The sequence below is a fragment of the Culex quinquefasciatus genome, chromosome 1 (genome assembly GCF_015732765.1).
Source record: "Culex quinquefasciatus strain JHB chromosome 1, VPISU_Cqui_1.0_pri_paternal, whole genome shotgun sequence".
NCBI classification, from domain to species: Eukaryota; Metazoa; Arthropoda; class Insecta; order Diptera; family Culicidae; genus Culex; species Culex quinquefasciatus.
In genome coordinates, this window is record NC_051861.1 from 59,039,826 (window position 1) to 59,050,354 (window position 10,529).

Here is a 10,529-nt window from a genome sequence, read left to right on the forward strand (position 1 = left end):
GATTCTCCTCCGCCATGGTCTCAATCGACGTCACCACGGTATCAAACGCCGACCCGAGCGTCAGCAGAAGGTGGCATACCGCGTCAATGTCGTCCATCACGGCCCCGGTTCCACGGAACTCACGCACCATCTTGTCGAAGCGCAAGAAGTGGTCCGTCAAACGTCCACCGTCGAATCGCGTGCTCAGGATTTGTCGATGGAGATGTATACGGCTCGCGACGCTCTTCCGTTCGAACACATTCTTGAGCGTCGTCCAGATTTCCTTCGGCGACTGCTTGTCCTGAACGTACTCGAGCTGGGAATCGTGGATGCGCTCGATCAACAAACGCTTGCACTTCCGCCTTCTCTTCAGCTGTTCGCCTCTTCTCCTTGTCCGCCGAAACCGTCGTCGAATCTCCCGTCTTCGGAATCAGCTCAGGAAGCTCTCCAACCTCGTGTAGAATGCAGTCGTCCAGCTCGTACTCCTCCAGGAGTACCAGAACTCGATACTTCCACGCGGCAAAGTTCCTGCCGTCAAACAGCGCGACATGGTAGTGATCCTAGCGCGCAACCGCGTCCTCCGACATCCCGACAAGTTTACTGTGAAACGGCAACCCGAATTAGGAACGGGCTGGGCCCATAACCTAAAAGAGGTTCGAATGGCTTACAGGAGGAAAATTAACCCTCTAACGCCCGTGGTTGCACCAGAGTGCCACTAATTTTTCACTTTAAATTGAAATTTCTCGAAAACAAATGAATGAAATGATCTCATTCTTCCTGCATAGTGTTATTTAAGATATTTACTGCCTCCAATTCAAATTCCATCCATTTTGGTCAATTCTGTAGAAAATGGCAAGGAAAACCGTAAAAAATCTCGATTTTGCTCTGGGCGGGAAGGGGTTAAAACACGTATGTTACATTTAGAGCGGTTGTTTAAAGACTAAGATTTATTGTAACTAAAGTAAACAGGAACAGCTGCTGACAGTTCTGTTGGCGCAGTAGCGCGCAAAGGTAATAGATCAGTGGTTGCCATATCAACAATGTCCAACACGATCGCCGGGAGGAAGCTATTTCTAAAAGCAAATGCTTGAGCCAGCAAACTTCCAAAAATGTAGCGTGCTAGGTCACTTTGGCACGACGAGGTCAGCAGCTTGACGGAACGGTCGAACGGTGACATTTAACCAAAAACCACTGCGTCGTAAATGATCACGTGCAGCAACGGAGGAATCTTCCACCTTCCGCATCAAAATCCGGAACTTGTTTTTTGCAGCAAAAACCAAATCGAAAAAAAAATTGCGGCAGCCTCTTGGGATGAAATAATTTCTTGCAATCACGCTGATCTGCCAGAACATCTATCCACAGATTCCGTAACCTAGCTTCCAATTACTCAGGAGAAAAATTGAGTAGCCAAGTTTGTTATGATTCCTCCATGTTGTTTTGATTGGCGAATTTTTTTGTCGAGGGATGAAACATTTTTTTTTGTTTATTTAATAAAAAAAAAACAAATAAAATATGTACTATTTTTATCTTCAAAAATGCCCATCATTATCATCCAAAACATCCGACGGCAACACGCAAGCACTGATGCTATTTATTTTGCAAAAAAATGCGGAGAGAAAAAGTGCGGCGAGAGTTGAAATCGCTCGTTTCGATTTGGTGCCAGAGCGACAAAATGTTGTCAGTGACGTTTCAGCACAACATATCGTTACACTCAGAAATGAAGTTGATAAGTTTGCGAAGCGTAGTGTCGGAGAAGTCGCCGCAAAAATTCGATTTATTTCCGAAACCAGAATACATTGAGTAAGATTGAGTAACTTTGAGAAATTGAGTCACTCAGTTTCTATCTGTCCTACCCCTTGCCCGGGACCATTCCCACTCTCCACTATACACCTTTACCAAAAATCATGATTTTTGAGTTCCAAATCCCACTTTTCATACGATTTTTCAGTTCAACCCATATAACCCTTTTTATGGTTGTAGTATCTGAACTCAAAAAATCGTATGAAAAGTGGGATTTGGAACTCAAAAAATCATGATTTTTGGTAAGGGTGTAGAAAAAATAAAGTCTCTGTTTCTGAAGGTTTGATTTCAAGATTCCAATATATTTTTTTGTAATAATTGTAATAAAAAATTAACGTTACAATATAGAACAATTAAAACTAATAAATCGTCACTGAATCATCGTTTTTAAAGCAGCTATTGTATTGTAGTCTAATATGAAGCTGGATGAGATTTTTTCAATTAGCTTTTTCATAGATTGTTCTCTTATCATAGTCCAATAAGAAAATCTCACAGGTGTCGGAGACTATAAATGAAAACGTAAAAAATGAAGGCTAGCATCGGCAAACCCTAAATAGTACTTAACGCTGGACTAGTACCACGTTGCGCAGAACCTCCACGTCCTCCTTTAGAACGGAATTTTGTGGCTGCTTGTTCGGCAATATCGGCACGCTCTTCAGCTTCCTCCAGTTCCTGTTGAGCCTTGCGGAACTTAGCAAGGTTCAGAGCAGCAATCTCCTCAGCTTCCTCAATTTGCCTCTTGTAAGTCTTAATCTTCTGCTGCAGCTTGTCGACGAGGTCTTGCATGCGTTCGTGATTCTTGCGGTCTTCCTCAGACTGGAAGGTCAGCTCCTTGATGCGGCGTTCGGACTTGCGGAGGTTTTTCTGAGCATCAGCATGTCTTCTTTGCTCATTGTCCAGCTCAGATTCAAGCTCTCGAACGCGCTGTTCCATTTTCTGGATTGCTTTCTTGCCTCCCTTTAGGGCGTTGGTTTCCGCATCGTCCAAGCGTACCTGTAGCTCTTTAATCTGCTGCTCAAGGGCCTTCCGAAGCTTCTCCTGAGTTTGGGCATGGTCCTGTTCAGCGCGGAGCTCATCAGCGAGGCGGGCGGCATCAACCATCGCCTTCTTGGCCTTCTCCTCGGAATTCTTAGCTTCGTTCAGCAGCTCATCCAGGTCGGAGTGCAGTGTCTGGAGCTCAGACTCTAGTTTCCTCTTGGCGGCAGCGATCGAAGCGTTCTGGGCAGAAACTTCATTCAACTGTTCGTGAGCATCACCCAGTTCCTGTTCAGCCTGACGACGACCACGGTCAGCCTGTTCCAGCAGACTGCGAGACTCTTCCAGTTCGTTTTGCAAGGCATTGGAACGACGCTCAGAAATACCCAGCTGTTCACGGGCATCATCACGGGCACGTTGTTCTTCCTCCAAAGCTCCCTGGACATCCTTCAGTTGTTGCTGATATCGTTTGATATTCTTCTGTGCCTCAGCGTTAGCCTGCAAGAGCAAATAAGTTAAAAATTTGATAAGTACATTAGCTGTCATATCTATAGACCAAAATATTTAATTACCTTGTTAGCATGATCCAGAGCTATTTCAAGCTCGTTGATGTCAGCCTCGAGCTTCTTCTTCATGCGAAGGGCCTCAGCCTTACCCTTGGCTTCGGCTTCGAGAGAGGCCTGCATAGAGTCCAGAGCACGCTGGTGGTTTTTGCGGGTATTTTCGAACTCCTCTTCTTTCTCCTGGATGCGGCGGTCAATTTCCTGGCGCACCTGAGACAGTTCAAGCTGAGCGCGCAGAACCTTGTTCTCCTCTTGTTCTAGAGCAGCCTCGGCTTCCTCAAGAGCGGCCTGCAGTTCGTCCTTCTCAGCTTCCAAACGCTTGCGAGACTTTTCAATCTCGTGAATATTGCGGCCACCCTCACCAATCTGGTCTAGCAGATCCTTAACCTCGTCAGCCAAGTTCTTGTTCTCACGCCGGACCGCCTCAAGCTGCTCCTGGCCCTCTTCATATGCACCCTTCAAACGGAACAGTTCGGTCGAGTAGTTGCGGCACTCCTTTTGGGAAGCGTCCAGCTCGGCAGCCAGATCGTCGACCTTGAGCTTCCATTCTCCGATGATCTTATCGAAGGCCTTCTGCTTCTTTTCGGCTGAGTTGGCGATCGTGGTTGCACGGTCGACTTCGAGCTGTAAATCCTCGACTTCGGTGGACAGACGCTGCTTGGTCTTTTCTAGAGCAATGCATTTCTGGTTGAGCGATTCAATGGTCTCCTCAGCCTCTGCAAGGCGAGCCTGCAATTTCCTCTTGGCTTCCTCGAGCTCCTCAGCGCGAGCAACACCCTCTGATTCGTATTTGGTACGCCACAGTTGAGCTTCAGCATTTGACTTGCTGAGTTGACGCTGGATATCGCCCTTGCCTTCAGCCTCTTCTTCAACCTGTTCGCGTAAGTTGTCGAGGTCGTGCTCCAAGTTGCGGAATTTTCCGAGTAGAGTTGCGCGTTCGCGAGACTCCTCATCGGCTAGACGCTTGGTATCCTCAAGCTGTTGGCTGAGAGAGATTTTAATCTTGCTGAGCTGTGAGACCTGAGACTCAGCATCCTCCAACTGGCGGAGCAGGTCAGAGTTCTCAATGGAAAGTTTTTTCTTGGATGCGTCAAAGTCGTTCAAGGTGCGGTTGGTTTCGTCCAGCTTGCCTTGCACTTCGTTAAGAGTGTGTTGTAGCTGTTTGGCGATCTTTTCTTGGGCGGCCTGAAAACCGTTTTAAAAGAAACTTAGTGAACGTTGATTGAAAATAAAATAAAACAAAAATACCTTTTCACGAGCAAGTGTATCACAGGCAGATCGGGTATTATTGAGTTCATTGTACATATTCGCACGATCATGTTCAGCTCTGAGAAAAAAAATAAAAATTACAGAGTTATTCACAAAAAAAATATTAAAAATATTACTTAGTTTTTAATTTGTTCAGCTGGTCAACCTGCTCGGCCATCTCAGCAACGGCATCGTTATGCTTTTTGCGCAGATTAGCCAAAGTGCCTTCATGTTGGATGTTTGCCTCTTCCAAGTCACGACGCAGCTTAGCGAGTTCAGCCTCACGCTTTTTGTTCAACTCAATTTGGGCCGATGTGGCACCACCGGCCTCTTCCAGGCGCTCACCAAGTTCCTCGAGTTCACGGGCTAGATCAGCACGCTGTTTTTCAGCCTTAGCACGAGCCTGGCGCTCAGCCTCGACTTCCTCCTCGAGCTCTTCAATGCGGCCCTGTAGCTCCTTGATCTGCTTTTGTAGCTTCCCAACCAAGTTCTGCTCGTCCTCGAGCTTAGCAGATAGAGCGGAAATTTCCTTGTCCTTGCGCAGGATGGTCTGTTCCAGTTCTTTCTTATAGCGTTCCAGATCAGACACAGCTTCCTGGGTTAGTTTTAAGTCACCCTCAACCTTGCGCTTAGCTTTATCAACATCACCGCGAAGCTTTTTCTCACGCTCCAGCGAGTCTTCAAGTTCATCCAGAGTCTGCTCCAACTTGGCCTTAACTTTGTTCAAATGGTTGACCTTATCTTCAGCAGCCTGGAGCTCCTCAGCAGTTTTCTGATTTACTTCACCTTGCATCTTCTTCTCCTTGTTTAACTTGTTGATCAGTTCATCCTGGTGGGCGATCTCATCATTCAAGTTTCGAATCTGGTGATCTTTGGACGCCTTGTCTTGCTCGATCTTTTGGATCTGTAGTTCCAGATCTTCAGCATCCTTCTTCTGACCAGAGATTTCCTGCTCTAACTTTTTTTTAGTTTGGAATAGCTGGTTACGAGCATCTTCCTCTTGAGCCAAGCGCTCTTGAGTGTCGCGCAACTGATTCTCGAGATCGTTCTTCTGCGCGGTTAACTTGGCTGCCTTCTCCTGATATTCTTGAAGGGCTCCTTTTTCACCAGACAGCGAGTCAAGCAGAGCAGTCTTTTCGGCTAACAGTTTACTGTTCATAGCTTCTAAGTCCTTACGGAGTTTCTCTTCCTTCTCTAAAGCTTCTGTGGCTTTCTGAGCCTTCTCTTCTAGTTTCTGAAATGTCAGATTATGATACAAATTAAAATGTTGTTTTTTTTTAAAATAAATATTTACAGAGAACACTAACCGCAATCTGGTCCTCAACACGAGAAACATTAAGCAGAGGCTTGACCTTTGACCATAGTTTCCACCAGGCCCAAGTACGGAGCTTCAAGTACTTGCGCAAATTACGCTGGACAATCTCCAAAGCAGTACGCTGCTCCTGTTGTTTCTTGAATTCTTTACGAGAAAGATACCCGCGACACCAAGCCTGCATCCAGGACATGATTCTAGATAAACGCTCATCACGGAACTCCTCCATCTGACCTAGGACACCGGCACGGAAGAATATCTGTTGGTGTTGGACAAGTTAGTAATATATTACATATCGAGAAGTTATGAAAAACAGATATGCGCTTGCCTTGGTGAGACCAATACGGAACAAGTCCGGATCTAGAGCTATTGATTCCATGCACTTCTCAGCGGCAACTTTTCCCTCAGGTTCAGCCTGCATGGCGGCAGGAGCTAAGATGAGATAACTGAAGAGATAGGAAAATTTAATAATTTTTTCAACTTTATTCCAAATTTTTATTATATAGTCACCGTTGTTTGAAATCTGGATAGTTCATTCTGTTCGGAAAGCCCTTACGGCAAATACGGATACCTTCAAGTACACCGTTACAAGTTAGCTGGTGCATAACTAAGTGAGCGTCAATGAGACCGGTCTGCTTAAACTCGTTGGGAATGATACAACGGACAAAGTGAGGCGAAGTGGAGCACAGAGTCCTAATCAGATTGTTAAGCTGTTCCTTGTAGGCCGAAGATACAGTGGCGAAACCGGCACCCTTCTTACCACGTCCACCGCCCTTACCTCCCTTGCTATCATCAGCGCCTGGTGGTGGACCAGATTGCCCCGGGTGATCGGAAAAGATCTCAACAATAAGCGCGTTGGTACCCTTCTTGAACTGATCAATGACCGTGTCGTTTAGGGGATCTTTGTTCTTCTCAAGCCATCCGGTGATGTTGTATGTGACAACACCAGCGTAGTGACCAATGGCAAAGTGACCCGCAGGGATACCTGGCTTCGACGGTCTTGGCTTTTGGAATGGAGGAGACTTGCCCAAGTGGTTCGTCATCAACTTTTCAGCAAAGGTTTGATCGGTGGCTTTCGGGAACATAGACTCTTCCTCAAGGATGGACAGGATACCCATGGGCTTCTCAATCAGCTCAATACAGGCCAGCAAGTCCATACCGAAATCAATGAAGGCCCAGTTGATACCCTCCCTCTTGTACTCTTCCTGTTCCAGGACGAACATGTGATGGTTAAAGAATTGCTGAAGCTTCTCATTGGTAAAGTTAATACAAAGCTGCTCGAAACCGTTGTACTACAGAGAAGGAGAAAGATTGAATTCTTTTACTGACAGTTGTTCAATTGCCATTGCTATGGTGTAGAAACTTACGTCAAAGATCTCGAAACCAGCAATATCCAGTACACCAATAAACTGGGCACGCTTCTGTTTGGTGTCCAAAGTCTCGTTACACTTCTTGACCAACCACTTGAACAGACGATCGAAGATACCCTTGCAGAGAGCACCAACAGAGTTCGTGACCTGATCTTTATTCTGACCCTTGATAACGAATTCGGCACCGACCTTGATGCGGGGCTTCAGCAGGTTCTTGTACAGATCCTCAGTGACGCAACCTAGCAGCTTAGCGACGCGATCACCCTCATCAGTGCCGTCGGCTTCAGCCTGCTCTTCGCGACCCTTTTGCTTGAACTTCATGCCACCCATGTGCATGACAGCGGCGGTAATCTTGTAGATGTTGTCCTTCTCTTCTTGGGTGAAACCCAGGATATTGAAGGCTTCCTGGTTGGATTGGGAGTATGAATCATGAGTACATGTATTAATCTATATCTAGAGATACGTACATCGGTCAGAGAACACTCCTCACCATCATCAACATTTGGGATAGTAACTTTACCCTGGGATACATTGTAGTAGTCGTAGATATCGTTGGACAGATAGCACATCTCTGTTGAATACAATTTTCTTGATCAAAATGAATCTAAAGGATTAAGATAAGCACTTCACCTTTCAACCCTTTAACCGAGCCGGACATCATCTGGTAGAAGATGTGGTAGGAGCGTTCCAGAGTCTGCTGGGAGATGACACGGGCTTTCTCCAGTAGGTATGTTTCAATATCAGCACCAGCCAGCTTACCAGAGGCAGTAAAGTGGATACGGATGAATTTACCCTAGGATAAACGAAGATCAGTGACAGCTATTTGTTGAACATAGAATGCGTGATGCTTACAAAACGAGACGAGTTATCATTACGGACGGTCTTGGCGTTACCGTAGGCTTCCAGTACGGGATTGGTCTGGACGACCTGATCTTCTAGCGAGATCTTCTTCTCTTCTTCAGCACTCTTCTTGCTCGAGGCACCAATTGTGGCGAAGTACGCAATGACCTTCTTGGTGTTCTCAGTCTTTCCGGCACCAGACTCACCGGTGATCAACATTGACTGGTTCTCTTTGTTGGACAACATGTTGACATAGGCACCATCGGATACGGCAAACAAATGGGGTGGGACTTCATTACGACGCTTGCCACGGTACATTTTGGCGGCACGCATAGTATAAAGTGGCCAACGCTTGTACGGGTTGATTACAATGCAGAACAAGCCAGAGTAGGTCTATTGAGGTAAGAGGACGAGTATTATAGCCGAGTTTTATGATCTATTGCCCAACGTTACTTACGTAAATCAAACAAGCACGATAACGCTCTCTAAGGTTATGCAAGACAGAGGCATCGTTAAGATATGTCAAGTTGGACAAATCCTCGCATTTTTCGTATTTGGGTGGGTTGACCTGGCCGACAAGATCCTTCTTAAAATCCTTAGTCTTTGGGGTTTTTAGTGAAGAATTAAAAAAGAGAACCAATTTTGTTATCTAGTATTGCTTTTGAAAGGTTGTAACACTTTACCTCTCCGTTAGGAAGAGCAACCGTGACCAGTTCTCCCTTGGTAGCCTTGATTTCACCCTGTAGGTAACCCTCCTTATCGTCAGGAACCCAACAAGCCTTCTTGCCATCGTACGGCTTTGCCATAGCTTCTTGTTTCATCTCTTCAGAGATGTATAGCCATGGGCTTGGATCGGGGTCATCACCGACCTGAACAACTGGTTTCGGCATCTTGAACTTTTATTTATTTCGAAAAAATACGGAACGGATAAGAGACGCTAAATAGATTTTGGAGCAATTTCGATGTAGTTCTTGCTGCCTTCCTGTAAAATTGGAATTGAAATCAATAAATTAGTTTCAAAATATAGTGAATTATCCATTAGTTGACCTCTTTTGTAGAGTGGACCATCAATGATATTACAATTTAAACCAAAAAAATATGTTCAAATGCTGGATTCAGCTATTTAGCATTTATTATGACCCACACACAAATTGAGAACAATTCTGTTACAGGGGTGGCACGTGCGGGGTAAGCACTATTTGGATCTAAGTTTAATAAGTAGGTAATTTTCAACTGATGTATGTATGTATGATCCCCATACCCGCAGGCAACTTGGTCCCGAAACACATGTGAGCGCTAGGTAAACAATTCGATCATCTTTTACTCTGTAATCTGTACATCCACGTGCATAAGTTTTTTTTTTTTGTACGAATTTTAATGCTACAAATACCGGCGCATAGATCAAACTGGTTTCCCTCTTCCCTCCCCAAGCGCCGGAAATTTGTAGCGGGTGTAGGGACACTTTGCATAGACGCCCTTGCTCCCATCACGTCACTGAGGGTATAGAGTTATCTACGTGCGCATGTATTGAGTGTACGTACACGAAAAAAGTGAGGTTAAATTTTGTACCCGCCAGCAAAACAAATGGCGTGCAAGTGTGCGTGAGCGCGGGCTTAGATAACTCTATGGAGCGACGAGAAATTAAGAAGCATGCCCCCCAGTCGAACCTTCATTAGAGAAGCAGGCAATCCACAACTCACAGCGAACGACCAAGGGATCAACATACCTCGTATATAATATGTTTGGCGTAGTTGTCTTCAGAGGAACGTATGAATGTTAGAAGTGATGTAAGGGTTTTTTGAAAACTTAAAATGAAAAGCTCTCACCAAAAACACGAATTTTCCACATCTACTTCCAATAGGTAAGAACTGGACACACAGGAACGCTTGAGGTAGTGACCGCTTCGCAACTGTTGTCTTCGACTTTTTTTTGCATCCGTAGCCGTGGAAGCCGAATTTCTAATATTCCACGAAAATAACTTCCAATGCACTTCAACGAAGTCATCTTATTTTAAATAATTTCGCACATTTTAAAGAAAATTTAAAAAAAGTCGGCGGTAAAAAATGACAGCAAACAAAAACGCGTCCGAACACAGGCACAGTTTGCTTCGATCCGCAAGTAGGTAATTTTCAACTAATCTTTCAGAAATGACACTGACACATTCTGCGGTGACGTTACAACTGGTTGACGATCCTTTTTTAGGTTTTTTGGGTGTAACTAGGAAACATGACAAAAGGATCTCAATATTTTTACATATTTCTGAAGAACGTTACACGCTCGTTCAAAATCAGTCAGTTTTCGTCAAAACCGAACCTACCCAGAAATGAGTAAAGGGGCAAAAAAATCAGTTTTGGTGATTTTCTTGTAGGGGCCTCAAAGATAGGAGCGCATGCGTTTTTCAAATTCATCGCAGCAACCGTGTTGATGACCACTTTCCATTGC

General features: G+C 45.1%; 1 protein-coding gene across 1 annotated transcript; it reads right to left on the reverse strand.

Annotated features, from left to right (window-relative positions):
- Window positions 1-2,060: 2,060 nt before the first annotated feature.
- LOC119771149 (myosin heavy chain, muscle-like) lies at window positions 2,061-9,069 on the reverse strand. Its single transcript, XM_038266573.1, has 13 exons — window positions 8,771-9,069; window positions 8,545-8,688; window positions 8,100-8,480; window positions 7,878-8,040; window positions 7,715-7,818; window positions 7,245-7,652; window positions 6,388-7,169; window positions 6,206-6,323; window positions 5,873-6,136; window positions 4,703-5,799; window positions 4,566-4,644; window positions 3,327-4,502; window positions 2,061-3,252 (listed from the first exon to the last, which is right to left on the reverse strand). The coding sequence occupies exons 1-13, from the start codon at window positions 8,975-8,977 to the stop codon at window positions 2,329-2,331; spliced, it is 5,847 nt and encodes a 1,948-aa protein (XP_038122501.1). The 5' UTR covers window positions 8,978-9,069; the 3' UTR covers window positions 2,061-2,328.
- Between the last annotated feature and the right edge of the window lie 1,460 nt (window positions 9,070-10,529).